We start from the raw sequence: 20,000 nt of genomic DNA on the forward strand, positions 1-20,000 counted from the left end.
CGCTAAAATAAAATAAATTAATTAAAATAAATACAAAAATATACAACAATAATAGAATAATTAAAATAAATAAATAATCTGATCTGATACTTATTATTTATTAAATGTTCTAAAAGGAAAATGCTCAAAACTAAACCCACCACAATACTTTTTTTGTTTTTTGTTTTTTTGAGTCAGTTAATATATAAAAAAAAATAATAATAATAAAAAAGCGGGGGCTCGGGGCGTGGCTCGGTCTGGAGCGTTTAACGTGTTTTTTCAAATTTTACAGGTTTATATAAAATTTATATTAAAAAACATTTACACAACTTTTTATTTTATTTTATTATTTTCATTTTTACAGTTTTTATTTTTTTCTTTACACATTTTTTAACGCAACTGACTCACCGCGCATGCGCAGAGAGTCCGCAGTGCCACACTCCTCACGTGACCCTGCTGCGTTCGCAAGCTGTCTCTTGATTCCAGACTTTGTAGTTAACTTTACTTCATAAAACCTCATATTTGAAAGTCTTTGCTTAATCAGAGCTCAGTTTTAATGTAATATCCTGTTAGTTGTAATCTTGGCCTGTTATTGAAATCACATTTAATTATTTTCTGTCATTTCTCCACTTAAACAGAATAAAACGGTTGTTAGTGAGAGCGTGTGTTTTCCGCGCGGCCGTGGAGGCGGCGGCAGAAGATGGCGTGCTGTGGACATTGTTTTTGTTGTAAATGCTGCTGCAGAGACGCGGAGACTCGCACCCCCGAAGAGCTGGTACGTACAGCGGCCTCTGAGCCTCCTGTCCCCGGGCACAGAGGCACCAGAGCCGGCCTCCTGACCTCCACAGCCCCGGCCGCACCCCGGAGCGGGCAGGGCATCCGAGCTACCAAAACACAACTGCACACTTAGACACACACATAAACACACACACACATAAACACACATAAACACACACAAACACACACTTACTGAGGCTTTTGCGCCATCACGAGGAAAGACACACACACACTAAAGCTGCACTGTGGAACTTTTCTCCACCACCTGCTCGTCTCCATGGAGATGTGACTGTTTTGGCAGGAATGTTCCACAGTGGGACAGATTTATACAAAACCAGTCTGATCTAAACCAGGACTCTTTCAGGTCTAAACTAGGACTAAACCAGGACTATTTTGAACCTAAACTAGGACTAAACAGGGACTATATCAGGTCTAAAGCAGGTCTAAAATGGGTCTAAACCAGGTCTAAACCAAGGCTAAACCAGGGCTAAACTAGGACTATTTCAGTACTAATTCAGTGCTATTTCAGGACGATTTCAGGTCTAAACCAAGTTTAAACTAGGTCTAAACCAGGTCTAAACTAGGACAATTTCAGGACTATTTCAGGTCTAAATCAGGTGCAAACCAGGTCTAAACTAGGTCTAAACCAGGTCTAAACAGGTCTAAACTAGGTCTAAACCAGGACTATTTCAGGATGATTTCAAGACAATTTCAAGTCTAAACCAGGTCTAAACTAGGAATAAACCAGGACTATATCAGGTCTAAACTAGGACTAAACCAGGACGATTTTGGATCTAAACTAGGACTAAACCAGGACTATTTCAGGACAATTTCACGAGTGATGAAATGAACTTATCTGATCTGAAACTTGAATCTGAAACTTTATTTTTAACCATGATTTGATCAAACACAGTAATATATCAACTTAAAAAAAACAACAACAACAACAACAACACTATCACAGTCTCTTTTGGCTCTGTGTTGGCAGCTTCGACAGACATTTACATGCAAACACTGATTTGTTTTTGGGTTTTTTTCACATCTGAACCTTTGTCGTGTTTATGTGTCGTGTTTGTGTGTTTTTGCAGACGATCCTCGGAGAGTTTCAGAGCGAAGATGAAATCCTTCCCCGGAAAGATTACGAGGTTTGTGCAGCAGCAGCAGGTTCTGGTCTGACCCCGAGGAAATGAGGAAGTGAAAGTTTGTGTCTGTTTCCTCAGAGTTTGGATTACGACCGATGCATCAACGAACCGTACGTGGAAGTGCTCGAGGGGATCACCAACAAGGTGAGGAAGGAGGAGGAGGAGGAGAGGAGGAGGAGGGGAGGAGGAGGAGGAGGAGGAGGAGAGGGGAGGAGGAGGGAGGAGGAGGAGGAGGAGAGGAGAGGAGAGGAAGAGGAGGAGGAGGAAGAGGAGGAGGAAGAGGAGAGGAGGAGGAGGAGGAAGGAGGAGGGGAGGAGGGAGGAGAGGAGGAGAGGAAGAGAGGAGAGGAAGAGGAGGAGGAGGAGGAGGAGAGGAGGGAGGAGGAGGAGGAGGAGAGAGGAAGAGGAGGAGGAGGAGAGGAGGAGGAGAGGAGGAGAGGAAGAAGAGAAGAGGAGGAGGAGGAGGAGGAGGAAGGAGAGAGGAGGAGGAGAGGAGGAGAGGAGGAGGGGGAGGAGGAGGAGAAGGAGGAGAGGAGGAGGAGGAGGAAGAGGAGGAAGAGGAGAAGAGGAGGAGGTGGAGAGGAGGAGGAGGAGAGAAGAGGAGAGGAGAAGGAGAGGAGGGAGGAGAGGAGAGAGGAGGAGGAGAGAGGAGAGGAAGAGGAGAGGAGGAGAGGAGGAGAGGAGGAGGAGAGGAGGAGAGAGGAGGAGGAGAGAGGAGAGAGGACAGAGAGGAGGAGGAGGAGGAGAGAGAGGAGGAGAGGAGGAGGGAGGAGAGGAGAGGAGGAGAGGAGAGGAGAGGAGGAGGAGAGGAGAGGAGGAGGAGGGGGAGAGAGGGGAGAGAGGAGAGAGGAGAGAGAAGAGGAAGAGAAGAGAGAGAGGAGGAGGAAGAGGAGCAGGAGGAGGGAGGAGAGGAGGAGGAGAGGAAGAGGAGAGGAGGAGAGGAGAAGGAGGAGGAAGAGGAGAGGAAGAGGAGAGGAAGAGGAGGAGAGGAGAAGGAGAGAAGCAGCAGCAGCAGGAGGAGGAGGAGAGGAAGAGGAGGCAGAGAGTGTAATCAATCACATTAATTACAAATACTACAATTCTTGCTCTCGCCAATAACGATCATTTTTCAGAAAAAAATTCCCATGGGAACTTTAAACCGGACAGTTTGGGAATTTTTCAAAACTAAGAAGTGATTAAAAGGGTTTTCTATCAATCAATCAATCAAACTTTATTTATAAAGCACTTTTCATCCAAAAAAAAAAAGCTTTACAGTGATTAAAAACAATCCCACATTTCCTTCCACCCACAGAGGAAACACTGGAAATACTAAACACCTAAAATAAATAAATATAATAAAAACAAGTGAGAGTATAAAATATCAAAATATCGACATATCGTATCGTTTAATGTGATGATTCAGTATCGATATCGGGGCTGATGCATCGATATATCAGCAAGAGGATTTTTTTGGTTTATTTTACTGAATGATTTAGTTCCAGTTCCAGTTTTGTTGTTTGTTCAGAGGAAGGAAACTCGTTTATGCGACACATTTGACATTTTCATTGTTTTGATGATTTAAACGTTTGTGTTTCATTTGAACTTTGCACAAGAAGTGATCCTGTTCAACTTTTCTACTCTGGACGCTGGTTTCAGATTTTTGTGTTTTTAAAGCCTTAAAAACGCCATCACCTTCTAAAGGAAACACACTTCCCATAAAATATAGAGTTTTTGTTTTTACCCACAAGTGTTCTCGTGTAAACAGGCCCCAAATGTTCTAATCTAGAGAATCTAAAAACCTTGCTCCTCTCTGAACCTGTCAGCGTTTGTGCTTCGTCAGTTTGTGTCGTGTTTGTGACGAGGTAACTGATCCGGACTATTTCAGGTCTAAACTACAGCTAAACCAGGACGATTTCAGGTCTCAGAAACGATTTCAGGAACTAATTTTCAGGAGATTTCAAGGACGATTTCAAGTCTAAACTATGTCTAACTAGGTCTAAACTATGTCTAAACCAGGACGATTTCAGGACGATTTCAGGACGATTTCAGGACGATTTCAGGACGATTTCAGGACGATTTCAGGACGATTTCAGGTCTAAACTATGTCTAAACTAGGTCTAAAACGATTCTAAACTAGGTCTAAATTAGGTCTAAACTATGTCTAAACCAGGACGATTTCAGGACGATTTCAGGACGATTTCAGGACGATTTCAGGACGATTTCAGGACGATTTCAGGACGATTTCAGGACTATTTCAGGACTATTTCAGATCTAAACTAGGACTAAACCAGGACTATTTCAGGTCTATAGCAGGTCTAAATCAGGTCTAAACTACAGCTAAATCAGGACGATTTCAGGTCTAAACTAAGTCTAAATTAGGTCTAAACTTGGTCTAAACCAGGACTATTTCAGGACGATTTCAAGACGATTTCAGGACGATTTCAGGTATAAACTAGGTCTAAACTAGGTCTAAACCAGGGCTTAACCAGGACTATTTCAGGACTATTTCAGATCTAAACTAGGACTAAACCAGGACTATTTCAGGTCTAAACTACAGCTAAATCAGGACGATTTCAGGACGATTTCAGGAAGATTTCATAATGATTTCAAGACGATTTCAGGTCTAAACCAGGTCTAAAGTAGGACTAAACCAGGACGATTTCGGATCTAAACCAGGACTAAACCAGGACTAGAGAATCTAAAAACCGTGCTCCTCTCTCTGAACCTGCGTTTGTGCTTCGTCAGTTTGTGTCGTGTTTGTGATGAGGTAACTCTTGATGATCCGACACGAGTGGATTTCTGACCTTTGCACAAATGACCTGATGCTGACGACACAAACGCACGAGTCACAAAACAAACAGACACGCTGAGAGAATCTGTTTCAGGAGAACTGACTTTTGACCCTCAAAACTACAACTAAAGATTTCCACTTTGCCCCAGATGGCCGGAGTGATTTGTGTTTTTGTTTTGTCATCCGCAGAAGGCGCGGAAGTACGAGGCCGTGCGCTGGGTCCTGGTGTTTGCCATCGGGGTGACCGTGGGGCTGGTAGGGCATCTGGAGCATCTGCACACACATGTTTGGTCTTTCGCTGGGACTGTGATTTTGTTTTGTTTTTTCAGGTGGGAGTGTTTGTGGATTTCTTCGTTCATATTTTCACCGAACTCAAACTGAAAGTGGTTGGAGCCTGTATCCTTTTACACAAACGACACAGTTTATGTTTCAGTACTTTTGGCTGATATGAAAAATGCCCCCACATTTCCACATTTATTTTTATTATTTTTTACACCTTTTTTTTTTTTTCATTTTACACGACTATAGAATTCTGATGTGTTCTTTGACCAACACACACATACACACACACGCACGCACACACACGCACGCACACATATATATATATTATATATATATATATATATATATGCGCACATATACACACACGCACACATATACACACACACACATATATACACACACACACACACACATATCACACACATATATACACACACCATTTTCTCAATAGCCCATGTGGGTGAAGTGTCTTGCTTAAGGACTAGTGGTGTATTGGTATAAAAATCACAGTTTTGTTCATTTTCGGTTCAGTTTGGAAACGAAACACAAATCCATTCACTTGTCGTTTATTTGTGTTTTTATTAAACCAACAGTTTGTTCCACTGCCCCAATCACGGACAAGTTCCCTCATGAATATTAAAAAGCCGAACCTCTGTGTGGCTCAAGTCGTGTCCAAACTGTGGCCCGTGGGCGTCGGACAAATTTTTCTTGGCCCTCAGACTTCCAGGTGAACTGGTCCAAATGACCTTACATCAATTAAAAGTGAACTTTTTACTGCAAGTTTTTTGAAAATCTACTTTGATAAAGTGAATATTGAATATTTAGTGTTTAGTGGTTTTAAGAATCTTAGTCTACGTTCAGACTGCAGGGCTTAACACTCAATTCAGATTTTTTTGTGAAATCCGATGTTTTTTCGAGGTCGTTCACATTTCCAGTTAAATGTGACTTGTATGTGATCTCCAGTGTGAACATTAAACGTCCCAAAAGTGTCCCACATGTGACACTGGAGACACGACGACGTCAACCGCAGCGAGCGTCTCTGTGTTTACACAAGTTGTCCAAACATGGACGCAGCATCGAGCACCTGGAGATTTTAAAGTTCCTCTCGTACCGGAGCCACAACATGAACAACTGACTTGTTTTAAGGAGGAGATTGAGAAGGAGAAGGACGAGGTTTTTGGTCGTGGGTTTTTGGTGGTGGTGTTTTGTGGTGAGTGGAGATGTGCTTCACTTCAGTCACTTCACTTCATGAACAGTTTTCTCCTACTTCAGCGCAGAATAGTGACGTTTGTGTCTTGTTGATAACGTGTAGGTGGATGAATGTGACCTGACCGTTCACACTGAAGTCACATGTCAAAAGATCAGATATGTATCAGTTTCAGGAGCACAGATCCAAGTGTCCTGGGTCATGTTTGAAAAAATCGGATCTGTGTGGTTCAGACGTCATTAAAAGATCAGATACAGGAACATAGGGGCCAAAAAAATCAGATTTGGGTCACTTCAGGTGCAGACTGAACGTTGCCTTAGTGTGAATAAAGTTTGATGTTTCATTCTAACATGTTCAACCTGCACAGATTTGAACTATTCACTGCACTGAGCATCAGTCTGCGGCCCTTGATCGACCTCTGCTTCGTGTTTCGATCTGTGACCCTTGATGAAAACAGTTTGGACACCTGGAGCTGCACATGTGGCCGAATGTAAACAAACACAAATTGTACAAACTCACTCGTGCGCAGCCGTGCACCAAACCCAACGTCCTGCACTGAAACAGTTTGGCACGAGCACATGCACCGTTACATCACCACTAACGATACAACAACATACAAGTATTTTACCACTGGCGCCTGGAAATCCCAGCGGTCACATCCAAGTCCTGACCAGACCCGGACCTGCTCAGTAAAAGATCTGATCAGACAAATACAAACATTTTAAGACCGAAAAAAATTGGAGGGAAGTTATAGAGACGGACGTGACAATTTTTCAATGTAAAGTTGATCGTCTCTATTCACGCTTCCGTCACAAACCAGGAAGAAGTTTGGAAACATGCGATGAAACGTCTGGTGTATTTCCCGACACTGGACCCGAGCGACTGTGATCAAACCCACTGAAGTAAAAGTGTCAGCGGTAAAATGAAAACTGCAGACGTATGTGCTGTTTGAATCATCTCATCTCTTCTAATCACATGTCCCCAGTGCGATCGAAGTCACGTGTTAGTGGGGAAATGATGGAATTGTTGATGAGCCGAACATAAGGGAACGCTACAAGGACATGGAGATGAAGAAAACTGACAAAATGTAGGAAAAACTAGAAAATGTACCAGAATTACTACCACGAACAGAACCCATAAGGAAGTTGTCACTGAAAGTTTCCAAACGTCCTCCTGGTTTGTGACGGAAGCGTGAATAGAGGCAATTGGAGCCAGAGTCGATTGAGCTCGCCTCCTGTGTGGAACGGGGCGGTTGGCGGGTTAGACGTGTCCATAAACACCGTCTGTTGTGAGTTTGTTCCTGATCTGGAGCTCAGCTGTGGAGACCTGCACAGAGCGAGGATGTCTGGCTCTGTCCCTCCTGGAGCTTCTCGCCTTCAACCTGACCTACGTGCTCCTGGCCAGTGTCTCGTGCTCGTCTCAGGTCTCACGTCTCACACGTCTCACACGTCTCCAACACGTCTCAACACGTCTCAACACGTCTCCAACACGTCTCCAACACGTCTCCAACACGTCTCCAACACGTCTCCAACACGTCTCCAACACGTCTCCAACACGTCTCCAACACGTCTCACACACGTCTCACACACGTCTCCAACACGTCTCCAACACGTCTCCAACACGTCTCACACGTCTCCAACACGTCTCACACGTCTCACACGTCTCCAACACGTCTCCAACACGTCTCCAACACGTCTCCAACACGTCTCCACATCTCACACGTCTCCACACGTCTCCAACACGTCTCAACACGTCTCACACACGTCTCCAACACGTCTACACGTCTCCAACACGTCTCCAACACGTCTCACACGTCTCACGTCTCCAACACGTCTCACACGTCTCCAACACGTCTCACAACACGTCTCCAACACGTCTCACATGTCTCCAACACGTCTCCAACACGTCTCCAACTCGTCTCACACACGTCTCCAACACGTCTCACACTCTCTTAAAAAACAGACTCTTTATGGTTTAGTTTTGTATAATTTATCACCTGTCTGACCCTGTGACCTCTGTCCCTCTGTCCTCTCTCCTCTCTCCTGTCCTCTCTGTCCTCTCTCTCTCCTCTCTCTGTCCTCTCTGTCCTCTCTGTCTTCTCTGTCCTCTCCCCATCCTCTCTCTGTCCTCTCTCTGTCCTCTCTCCTCCTCTCTCCATCTCCTCTCTGTCTCTCTCTGTCCTCTCTCTGTCCTCTCTCTGTCCTCTCTCTCCTCTCTCTGTCCTCTCTGTCCTCTCTGTCCTCTCTGTCCTCTCTCTGTCCTCTCTGTCCTCTCTCTGTCCTCTCTGTCCTCTCTCTGTCTCTCTCTGTCTCTCTCTGTCCTCTCTCCTCTCCTCCTCTGTCTCTCTGTCCTCTCTCTGTCTCTCTCTGTCCTCTCTGTCCTCTCTCTGTCCTCTCTGTCCTCTCTGTCCTCTCTCTGTCCTCTCTCTCTCTCTGTCCTCTCTCTCCTCCTCTCTCTGTCCTCTCTCTGTCCTCTCTCTGTCCTCTCTCTGTCCTCTCTCTGTCTCTCTCTCTCCTCTCTCTGTCCTCTCTCTGTCTCTCTCTGTCCTCTCTGTCCTCTCTCTGTCTCTGTCCTCTCTCTGTCCTCTCTCTGTCCTCTCTGTCCTCTCTCTGTCCTCTCTCTGTCCTCTCTCTGTCCTCTCTCTGTCCTCTCTCTGTCCTCTCTCCTCTCTTTCTCCTCTCTGTAGCCTGTAGCTGCAGGTTCAGGGATCCCGGAGATCAAGAGTTACCTGAACGGAGTCAAGATCCCGGGAATCGTACGACTCAGGACCTTCTTCTGTAAAGTGGGCGGAGTCGTGCTGAGCGTGGCAGGAGGTACGTGTCTCTGCTCCTGTCTCTGCACCTGTCTCTGCTCCTGTCTCTCCTGTCTCTGCACCTGTCTCTGCACCTGTCTCTGCTCCTGTCTGTTGTGTGTGACGCCCCCTTGTGTTCTCTCCTCAGGGCTGTTCGTGGGTAAAGAGGGGCCCATGATCCACAGCGGCGCCATCGTGGGAGCAGGACTGCCTCAGGTCAGACACACAAACACACAACAACAACTCAGGTCAGACACACACACAGACACCGCCTCAGGTCAGAGAGAGTTTATATGTTTAATGGTTCATGACGTCTCTGATCGTGTGAGGTCGTGTTGTTCACTGTTTCCTGTTTCTTCTCTCAGTTTCAGAGCATCTCCTTTAAGTGGATCAAGTTTGATTTCCCGTACTTCCGCAGTGACAGGTCTGTGCACTCTGGGTCTGGCTCTGGTCTCTGGGTCTGGGTCTGGGTCTCTGGGTCTGGCTCTGGGTCTGGCTCTGGGTCTGGCTCTGGGTCTGGCTCTGGCTCTGGCTCTGGTCTGGTTCTGGGTCTGTTCTGGGTCTGGCTCCGGGTCTTGGTACCTGTTTTCCTCCCCGGGGTCACAGATCAGATCACATTGTTCATATTTGTAGTGACGTGCCAGAGGGTCCCTTTGTGGAGCCCTGTTTTTATAAATCTTATATTTGACTCTGTGTCTCTTTTGTCTCTTCTGTCTCTTCAGGGACAAACGGGACTTTGTTTCGGCCGGAGCAGCTGCTGGCGTCGCCGCTGCCTTCGGGGCGCCTATAGGGGGCACTCTGTTCAGTTTAGAGGAGGGCTCCTCCTTCTGGAACCAGGCCCTCACCTGGAAAGTGGTACGTGCCCGGGGCCCATGACAGTTTCTCCCAAACGTTTTTTCTGGGGATCCATATTTTAAAAATCACAAATCTTCACGACCCAAGTCAAAGGGCAATATTCATAAATCACCAAATAAATCTGTGACGATTATTGAACATTAATGAGGATATTTTATTGTTACTGAGTGATCGTGTCTCTGAATAATCAGTATTACTCAAGTTTTAAACAATGAAAAACAGTCATCAGTGTTTCCCACAGAAAATTGGTGAGGCAGGTTGCGCGGAGAAGAAGTGAAGTGGCGGGTGCACGGAAGTGAGGAGGGGTCGTGCAGATCGTGACAAGGCGACCCAAAAAAAAATCTCTTGCGACCCACCTGAGGGTCATGACCCAGACTTTGGGAAACAATGGCCCATGATAATCACATTTTAATGAGTGATTTTGTTTAAAAGTTTCTCTCTTTGTTCTTCAGCTCTTCTGCTCCATGTCGGCCACTTTCACTCTGAACTTCTTCCGTTCTGGGATTTATTTTAATAAGTGGGGCTCGTTCCAGCTGCCCGGGCTGCTCAACTTTGGAGAGTTTAAGGTGAAGTGTGTGTGAAGAATCAGTGTGTTTAAAAACACAGTGGAGCTCGGAGTTTGTGAAGAGACAGAAGTCTTGACTGTGATGAATGTTGTTCAGTGTGCAGACGGAGATAAACAGTGCCACCTGTGGACGGCCGTGGACCTGGCGTTCTTCGTGCTGATGGGGGTGGTGGGCGGCCTGCTGGGGGCGCTCTTCAACTGCATGAACAAGTGTCTGGCCAAATATCGCATGAAACACATCCACCCCAAGGCCCGAGGCGTCAGGTGAGTCCTGTCAGGCAGGTGAGCCCTGTCAGGTGAGTCCTGTCACGCAGGTGAGCCCTGTCAGACCTAAACTCTCGTTTTCATGTGTGTGTGCGTGTCTCTGTGTGTGTTCGTGTTCATATGTGTGTGTGTCTGTGTTTGTGTTGGGGTGTGTTCATGTTCATGTGTGTCTGTGTGTGTGTGTTCATGTTCGTGTGTTTGTGTGTGTGTGTGTGTGTGTGTGTTCATGTTCATGTGTGTGTGTTCATGTTCATGTGTGTGTGTGTTCATGTTCATGTGTGTGTTTGTGTGTGTGTGTTCATGTTCGTGTGTGTGTGTCTGTGTGTGTTTGTGTGTGTGTGTACATGTTCATGTGTGTGTGTTTGTGTGTGTGCAGGGTTCTGGAGAGTCTGCTGGTTTCCATGGTGACGTCGTTGCTCATCTTCGCCTGCTCCGTGTTGGTGGGAGAATGTTTGGAGCTGCACCCGCCGACTCACAACACCACAGTATGTACAAGTACACACTGTGTATGGAACTACTCTGTGTACTCTTCGTACTCTGTGTACTCTGTGTACTCTGCGTACTCTCTGTACTCTCTGTACTCTGCGTACTCTCCGTACTCTGCATACTCTGTGTACTCTGCAGTTCTGGGTCAGACCCTTTGTACAGAAAAGTGTTTGGTTTTGCTCCAGAGATTCAGTTTCTTGTGTTGGAAACATTACAAACCAAAACACATCCTGTCCCCTGAGTCCGGTCCCTGAGTCCGGTCCTGAGTCCGGTCCCTGAGTCCGGTCCCTGGGTCCGGTCCCTGAGTCCGGTCCCTGGGTCCGGTCCCTGGGTCCGGTCCCTGGGTCCGGTCCCTGGGTCCGGTCCCTGGGTCCGGTCCCTGGGTCCGGTCCCTGGGTCCGGTCCCTGGGTCCGGTCCTGGTCCCTCAGTCCGGTCCCTCAGTCCAGTCCCTGGTCCGTGAGTCTGGTCCCCGAGTCTGGTGGTTGTGTGTTTCAGGGCGGAGACACAAACTCTTCTGTGCGTCAGTTTTTTTGTCCAAACAACTCGTACAACGACATGGCCACACTTCTGTTCAACCCCCAGGAGAAAGCCATTCACCAGCTCTTCCACCAGGACGGTAAACACACTTCCTCTACTCCTCTGCTCCTCTGCCTCATCTTCCTTTTACACACACATTTACACACACTTACACACACACACACATTTACACACACTTACACACACACACACACACACATGGGTCTGGTCAAGTGGTAACGGAGGGAAACAGGGGCAGATTTTTGACATTCAAATGTCTCTTATTCAGAAACTAGAGGAACTATTGAAATAAGTAAAGTATCAGAATGTAGGAAAGAGTTACACTCCAACAGGGTCAAGTTAAACCTGTGAGATTCTTTCAAGTTGTTGACAAAAAATTAAAAAACTCATGTCGTTAACGGAGGGAATGAAATATGCAGCACTTTTTGGTCAATAAATCCAAACAGTGATAACTCTTGGTTCTCACTTCCATATCCTTAACAAACTGGTTTGAATATTTGCTTCATATAGTTTTCTACCATATGGTACAAGATTAGGTTGAAAAACCTCTGACTTTTTGACTCATGAGATTTTTTATTAAGAAAGTTCATGGTAACGGAGGGAAAAGTAACGGAGGGAAAATTGTACAAACAAGTAGAAGGTGCAGGATTTTACATCATTTGTCGCTTTTTTCTTCTGAAAACTTTAATATTACTTCAAAATGAAAGGAAACTATTTCTATAAAATATGTCAGTCCTTCCAAGAACATTTTTATCATTTTAAATACTTTTTTTTTTTTGAAAAATCATGTACCTTCATCAACAGTTCAAAGATGGAATAACACAAGATATGATGAAATACAAACATTTATTTACATGATTTTTGGGTCTTTGAAATTTGGGAAATAATTTTTGTTCCATGTTTCATACATGGTCTGTTTAAAACAGATGGAACTTTAGAACCAAAAATGGTCCAGAAAAAAGGTCAACAGTTTCATAAACTAGAGAACATATGTATCTGTTCAATACATTTTTATATCAGATGAATTAACTTGAATTTTTGGTCTTGATGTTTACTTCTACTGGACCGGGACCAAACACACATTTACAGAGAAAAACATTAACCAGAAGTTCCACAAACCTCCAGCGAGACACTTCAGATGATGTGAAAAACCTCAATGGAAAAGCTCAAATAAAATTGTGTGTGTGTCTCTGCGTGTGCGTTTGCTCGTGTGTGTGTGTGTTCTGTGTGTGTGGTGTGTGTGTGTCTCTGCGTGTGTGTTCTGTGTGTGTGTGTGTGTGTGTGTGCAGGTCTGTTCAGCCCCCTCAGCCTGTCGGTCTTCTTCGTGCTGTATCTTCTGTTGGCGTGTTGGACGTACGGCGTGTCGGTGCCCAGCGGTCTGTTCGTGCCGTCTCTGCTCTGTGGCGCCGCCCTCGGACGCCTGCTCGCCAACGTCCTCAACGCGTGAGACAAACACACACACCTGTCCCTCTGTGTCCCTCTGTGTCCCTCTGTGTCCCTCTGTGTCCTGCTTCTGTCTCTGTCTCCATGTTTGTCTCTCTGTCTCTTTCTCCTTCTCCATTACTATTTCTATCTCTCTGTCTCTGTTGTTTTGTCTCTGTCTCTGTCTCCACTCTGTCTCTCTGTGTCTGTCTTTGTCTTCGCTCTGTCTCTCTCTCTCTGTGTCTGTTTCTCCGTTTCCATTGCTGTTTGTGTCTCTCTGTCTCCGCTGTCTCTGTGTCTCTGTCTCAATGTCTCAGTCTTGGTGTCTGTCTCTCTCTCTGTCTCCGCTCTGTCTCTGTTTCCACTCTGTCTCTGTGTCTGTCTCTGTCTGTCTCTCCTTCTCTGTCTCTGTCTTAGTCTTGATGTCCGTCTTCGCTCTGTCTCTATCTCTGTCTCTGTCTTTGTCTCCGCTCTGTCTCTGTCTCCTTTCCGTGTCTGTCTCTCTGCATCTGTTTCTCCGTATCCATCGCTGTCTCTGTCTCTCTGTTCTTGTGTCTGTGTCTGTCTCCGTCTCTGTGTCCGCTCTGTCTCTGTCATTCTGTCTCCATCTCTGTGTCGGTCTCTTAGTCTTTGTCTCCGTCTCTCTGTCTCTGTGTCTGTCTCTCTGTCTTTGTCTCCGTCTCTCTGTCTCGGTTTCCTCTGTCTCCGCTCTGTCTCTCTCTGTATCTGTCTCTGTGTCTTTGTTTCTGTCTCTGTCTCCGCTCTGTCTCTGTGTCTCTGTCTTTGTCTTCTCTGTGTCTGTCTCTTAGTCTCAGTGTCTCTGTGTCTGCGTCTGTCTCCACTCTGTCTCTCCGTCTCTGTCTATGTCTCTGTCTTTCTCTCTCTCTGTGTCTATCTCTCCATCTGTCTCTGTGTCTTTGTTTCTGTCTCTCTGTCTCTGTCTCCGTCTCCACTCTGTCTTTGTCTCTGTCTCTCTGTCTGTCTCTCTGTCTCTGTCCCTGTCGCCGCTCTGTCTTCACTCTGTCTTTATCTCTGTCTCTGTCTCCCTGTCTCTATCTCTGTGTTTGTCTCTGTCTTTGTCTCCACTCTGTCTCTCTGTTTCTGTCTCTGCTCTGTCTCCCTGTCTCTGTCTGTGTTTTTGTCTCCGTTTCTCTGTCCACTGTACTGACGTTGTTTTTCTCGTCTGTCGTGTTTTTTTTTCCAGGGAGCTCCACATGCACGTTTACTCGGGGACGTTCGCTCTGATCGGGGCGGCGGCGTTTCTGGGGGGCGTGGTCCGTATGACCATCAGCCTGACGGTCATCCTCATCGAGTCCACCAACGAGATCACGTACGGCCTCCCCATCATGATCACGCTCATGGTACGACACACAGCTGAGTTTAGGTTTAGGCTTAGGTTTTTAGTCGCACTTTAAATTTGAAGACGCCACAGTTTAAGGTTCAGCATTTTTGACTATTTCTTTCAAAAATAGTGAATCTCCTGTCGGTTTTAACCAGATGGTTTTGTAGAACATGTACATCTGTTTTTGTTTCTCCTCAGGTGGCCAAATGGACCGGAGATCTGTTTAATAAAGGAATCTACGACATCCACATCGAGCTGCGAGGAGTCCCCCTGCTGGAGTGGGAGACCGAGGTCGAGATGGACAAGTACGAGGAGACACCAAAAACACCACCAAAAAAAACACCAAAAACACCACCAAAAAAACACCAAAACACCATCAAAGTGGTTTAACAAATCCAGGTTTATCCTAAAATTCTGAACTGAATCTTACTCCATCTTCATTTTAAGCCCTAAATTGTTCCATGACAGAAATAATCCTGTCCACACTTTCCCCCCGTGCACAGGAGCGTTTGGACTGTAAACGACTCAAGCGACACGCGGCTATAAAAGACACTTTTTAAATTGTATCACACACAGACACACGGACACAGACACACGGACACAGACACACAGGTGTGTGCTTAAACTGTATCACACTCACAGGTGTGTGTTCTAACACAGGTGTGTGATGCTCGTGCTGAAACTTTGGACTAAACTGTTTAGATGTTCTTGGAGCTAAAATAATCTTGACAGTGAGTCTGGTCCTGACCAGGTGTGTTTCCAGGTGCTTGTTACTGTGGCAACTCAGTGCTGCCTCTGGTCAATTTTGTGGAACTGAACTGAGGCTTTGTCAAGCCTAGATTGGTCAAATAAATAGATTTTCACTTTATCTCACTTCATGAAAACCCCCAGGCCACACATTTAAGACGTGTTTATAGAACGTTGTGCTGGAGACACGGGCCTAAACCTCAGAGTTACAGAACTGGTCTGTTCATGAGTCTGTCTCCTATTTTGAGCATTTTTTCTTCATTCAAAAGGAAAAATATTTTGTTAATTGTTGATTAACACTACAGTCAACAATGATCACTCTGGTGGTGGATAAAACTTATAATGTTCCATTTCAAAATACTTTCTGATGCCGTCATTTTAGAATTCAGGCCTGGCCCTGCCCAGCTTCTGAGATCTGACCAGATGTAAACCAGGACTGAGCCAGGACTGAGCCAGGACTGAGCCAGGACTGAGCCAGGACTGAGCCAGGACTGAGCCAGGACTGAGCCAGGACTGAGCCAGGACTGAGCCAGGACTGAGCCAGGACTGAACCAGGACACACAGACTGTAGATGTGTCCTAGACCGACATGCCTTCACTTACAGACAGAAGACCCAGACTCCTCTGTTGTTGTCCCTTGTGTCTCTGAAGTAACTGTGCTCTCTGTGTCTCTCTGTCTCTCTGTCTCTCTGTGTCTCTGTCTCTCTGTGTCTCTGTCTCTCTGTCTCTCTGTCTCTCTGTGTCTCTGTCTCTGTCTCTGTGTCTCTGTGTCTCTGTCTGTCTCTGTCTCTCTGTCTCTGTCTCTGTCTCTCTGTCTCTCTGTCTCTGTCTCTCTGTCTCTCTGTCTCTCTGTGTCTCTGTCTCTCTGTCTCTCTGTCTCTCTGTCTATTTGTCTATTTGTGTCTCTGTGTCCAGACTGACCGCTAGTGACATCATGGAGCCGAACCTGACGTACGTTTACCCTCACACACGTGTCCAGTCTCTGGTCAGTATCCTGCGCACGACCGTGTACCACGCCTTCCCCGTCGTCACCGAGAACCGCCACAACCAGAGAGACTTCAGCAAAGGAAACATACTGGCCAGCAACAACATCCACTTCAAGGTACGACCCGAGAGGCGCCGGGTTTTACCATACGATACATGATACAGAGCTCATAATACTGCTATTATCATGACATGACTTTAATAAACATAAATAAGTAAACAAAATATCCCACTAAATAAGCAACATTACTGTAGTAAGGTCCCACGATAATGAAACTGTCACCAAATTATTATCACAATATATCGATATTTTGATATTTTCACACACACTCACATTAGTGTGGTCCAAAACTTTTTTTTTTTTGATTCTCTAGATTAGAACCTGCATTTGGTTTCAAATGTGGCCAAAATATTTGGGTCCAAATTTTATGCTAATTAATTAATATTTAGAGTTTGCTCAAGACACTTGAAAAATGTCCCTGTGGACTTAACTGTAACACAGAACCAAATAAATCAGGCCTGTTCTAATAATGTGTCATTTTATTCTAAAAACACAAACTGAAACTTGCATATAACTTAGAAAGTTCATAAAGTTCATAAAAAGTGACTTAAAAACATAAAATTTGTCAATTTACAGGAAACTTCATGCAGCTTGAGCTCCTCTAAATCAGACATGTCAAACTCAGGCCTGGAGGCCAAATTTGGCCCACGATATGATCTCGTGGGCCAAATATAATTATATCAAATCTGTATCAGAGCTGCTGCCGCACACAGATCGACTATAGAGACATGATTTATTTTAAATGTTGTTATTATTTTATTTTCTGTTTGTTCTGGATTCAATGTTTAAGAAAAAATATTATTAAACATTTATTTTAATAAGGAAAAGTTTAACATTACAGATCTCCAAAGAAGAGAAAACATGCAGATATTGTTGAAAGTTTTCAATAAATATTTAGTTTGTCCCAGTTTTTAGTTTCGGCCTCTGTGAGTTTGAGTTTGACTCTCCTGATCTAAAACTTCTCCTTTTTCTTCCACATTTTTTCATAAATCATTTTTTGGTGCTAAAACCGAATGCAGGTTCTAATCGAGCTGATCTCAAACTTTATTTTTTACCATGTTTTGATGGACCCAAAATCAGGTCCTTAAACCCACACGCCACATCATCACCTGCCACCTCACCTGTCCTGTCACCTGTCACCTGTCACCTGTCACCTGTCCACTCACCTGTCCACTCACCTGTCCTGTCACCTGTCCACTCACCTGTCACCTGTCACCTGTCCACTCACCTGTCCTGTCACCTGTCACCTGTCCACTCACCTGTCCACTCACCTGTCCTGTCACCTGTCACTCACCTGTCACCTGTCCACTCACCTGTCCTGTCACCTGTCCTGTCACCTGTCCTGTCACCTGTCCACTCACCTGTCCACTCACCTGTCCTCTCACCTGTCCACTCACCTGTCCACTCACCTGTCCTGTCACCTGTCCAGCTGCAGGTCGACTCTCGTCCAGTCCGACACCACATTCTCTTTGACTCACTGACTCTGACATTGTTTTTCCACTTAACCTACAAATGTTTAACAGAATCGAGTCATGAGGAGAGTGATTTTTATTGTTTGAACAGAGACAAAACATCCACAAACACATGAACAAACACATTAACAATCCAGTGATCCGATACTTATGAGCGTTTATAGTTTAATTCACAACTACAGCAACAGTGGCAGCATTAGAACGGCGGAACAGAGGTCCAGTGTGGTTCCTGTTCTGTAGTTGATGGTTGACTTCTTGTGTGCAGAGGTCCAGTGTGGTTCCTGTTCTGTAGTTGACGGTTGACTCTTGTGTGCAGAGGTCCAGTGTGGTTCCGCGGGCCGGTGAGCAGAGGCGCAGGTGTCAGTCCATGAAGTCGTATCCGTCCAGTGAACTGAGGAACATGTGCGACGAGCAGAACCCAGAACCTGAACCTGAGGAGGGAGAAGACCTGCTGCAGCAGATGCTCCAGACCAGGTCAGAGTTAAAGCACAGAACACACACACACAGAACACACACACACAGAACACACACACAGAACATCACACACCTCAAACGTCTCTGCTCCGTCCAACCCCCCGTGCCCTCTGTGCCCAGACACACGCCGTACCCAAACCTGTACCCGGACCAGTCGCCCAGCGAGGAGTGGACCATGGAGGAGCGCTTCAGGCCCCTCACCTTCCACGGGACCATCCTGCGCTCGCAGCTCGTCAGCCTCCTGCTGCGGGGGGCCTGCTACGCCGAGAACCAGTCTGTGAGTCTGAGCTCCGTCAAACCGTTTAAACCCGACGACCCCGGTGTGTTTCACGACAGGTTTCAGTCTCTGTCAGATGTTGCCGCTCGTGGACGTTCCCGTAACAATGACTTTATTTGAGAGGGACTTGTTTAAGAGTCAGATCAGCACCTGCCTCCTCCAGTTAGTTTCACTTTTCCAGGAAACACTGATGATTGTTACTTGGAAAGAAACTCTTACAGCAGTTTTCTGAGCATCATTTGATTACCGTATTTTTTGGACTATAAGGCGCACTAAAAATCCTTTAATTTTCTCAAAAAATGACAGTGATTCTTATAATCCGGTGCCTTAAGTATTAATTCTGGTTGTGTTACTGACCTTGAATCGATTTTATGTGGTACATGACGCTCAAAAATCTCTCAAAATGTTCAAGTATGACTTTGGTAAGTGACGAAGGACAGAATTTTCGGTCCCACTTCAGTTCACTTCGTAGAAACCGTGTGACCTCGCAGCATTAGGATTCGTTCACTCGACAGTCAGCGGGGACTTTTTTTATTTAACCAATCGTTGTTGTTTGGTCGTGACGTTTGTAAAGCTCCAAATCCTGTAGGAAGAAGAACAATAACGTCTTTCCCCGAGATAAAATTCACCAAACATTCTCTTTGTTCCGACTTTAAATCCTCGATCTGGGGAATCGTTGCCAACACAGAATGTCCAGCTCTTCTCTGATTTCTGATTGGCTGGAGAGAAATGAAACTGAGCGGAGGCACTAGGTGGCACCAGCCTGGCTAATAATCTGGTGTCTTATGTATTAATTCTGGTTGTGTTACTGACCTGGAACCGATTTTATGTGGTACACAGAGCTCAAAATCCTGTCAAAATATTTTAGTACGACTTTGGTAAGCGACGAAGTTGACCAATTTTCAGTCCCATTCCACCACAATATCTGCAATATTTTGTCCTGCTCCCGCCCGCAAATCCTGCAAGACGGGGATGTTCTCTTTCTTAAACTGTAACAAATACGGAGAAGCGGAATGGGATTGACTAAAATGTGCACGAGATTAGAGCACGTCCACACGTTCAGGCTGCTTAAAATGTTTATGTTTATGTTATTAATGCCAAATAAAATCTCCAGCACAAATGATGTATGAGGCAAACATGAATCATTTGTGTATTTTACTTTACACTCATGTTTAGTTTGTGGGACTGCAGTTTATCATCCCACCTGCTCTCTCCTGCATAGTGTCGTCCCGCTCCCTCCCGCTCCTTCCCGCTCCCTCCCGCTCCGTCCCGCTCCGTCCCGCTCCTCCGCTCCTCTACCGCTCCGTCCCGCTCCGTCCCGCTCCCTCCCGCTCCCTCCCGCTCCCTCCCGCTCCCGCTCCCGCTCCCTCCGCTCCCTCCGCTCCCTCCCGCTCCCTCCCGCTCCTCCCGCCCCTCCCGCTCCTCCGCTCCCTCCGCTCTCCGCTCCCGCTCCCGCTCCCTCCCGCTCCCTCCCGCTCCCTCCCGCTCCCTCCCGCTCCCTCCCGCTCCCTCCCGCTCCCGCAGTGAGTTTTCAAAATGTGTCCCGCGCCGCGCTGTTTTGTGTCCG

General features: G+C 46.0%; 1 protein-coding gene across 1 annotated transcript in view; it reads left to right on the forward strand.

The window, feature by feature from the left end:
- Positions 1-452: 452 nt before the first annotated feature.
- The window catches only part of clcn6 (chloride channel 6), a 30,400-nt gene continuing 10,852 nt past the window's right edge, over positions 453-20,000 (forward strand). The window contains exons 1-20 of the mRNA XM_055166314.1: positions 453-754; positions 1,845-1,901; positions 1,977-2,042; positions 4,857-4,922; positions 4,997-5,063; positions 7,473-7,579; positions 8,843-8,969; positions 9,096-9,163; positions 9,313-9,371; positions 9,670-9,802; positions 10,255-10,368; positions 10,465-10,631; positions 11,008-11,116; positions 11,614-11,734; positions 12,945-13,098; positions 14,282-14,438; positions 14,618-14,724; positions 16,081-16,267; positions 17,999-18,156; positions 18,277-18,433. Coding sequence (XP_055022289.1) covers positions 680-754; positions 1,845-1,901; positions 1,977-2,042; positions 4,857-4,922; positions 4,997-5,063; positions 7,473-7,579; positions 8,843-8,969; positions 9,096-9,163; positions 9,313-9,371; positions 9,670-9,802; positions 10,255-10,368; positions 10,465-10,631; positions 11,008-11,116; positions 11,614-11,734; positions 12,945-13,098; positions 14,282-14,438; positions 14,618-14,724; positions 16,081-16,267; positions 17,999-18,156; positions 18,277-18,433 — 2,256 coding nt within the window. The 5' untranslated portion in view covers positions 453-679. The remainder of the gene's footprint in view (positions 755-1,844; positions 1,902-1,976; positions 2,043-4,856; positions 4,923-4,996; positions 5,064-7,472; positions 7,580-8,842; positions 8,970-9,095; positions 9,164-9,312; positions 9,372-9,669; positions 9,803-10,254; positions 10,369-10,464; positions 10,632-11,007; positions 11,117-11,613; positions 11,735-12,944; positions 13,099-14,281; positions 14,439-14,617; positions 14,725-16,080; positions 16,268-17,998; positions 18,157-18,276; positions 18,434-20,000) is intronic.

The sequence above is a fragment of the Boleophthalmus pectinirostris genome, unplaced genomic scaffold (genome assembly GCF_026225935.1).
Source record: "Boleophthalmus pectinirostris isolate CB_2022bp ecotype Guang Dong unplaced genomic scaffold, ASM2622593v1 HiC_scaffold_8, whole genome shotgun sequence".
NCBI lineage: Eukaryota > Metazoa > Chordata > Actinopteri > Gobiiformes > Gobiidae > Boleophthalmus > Boleophthalmus pectinirostris.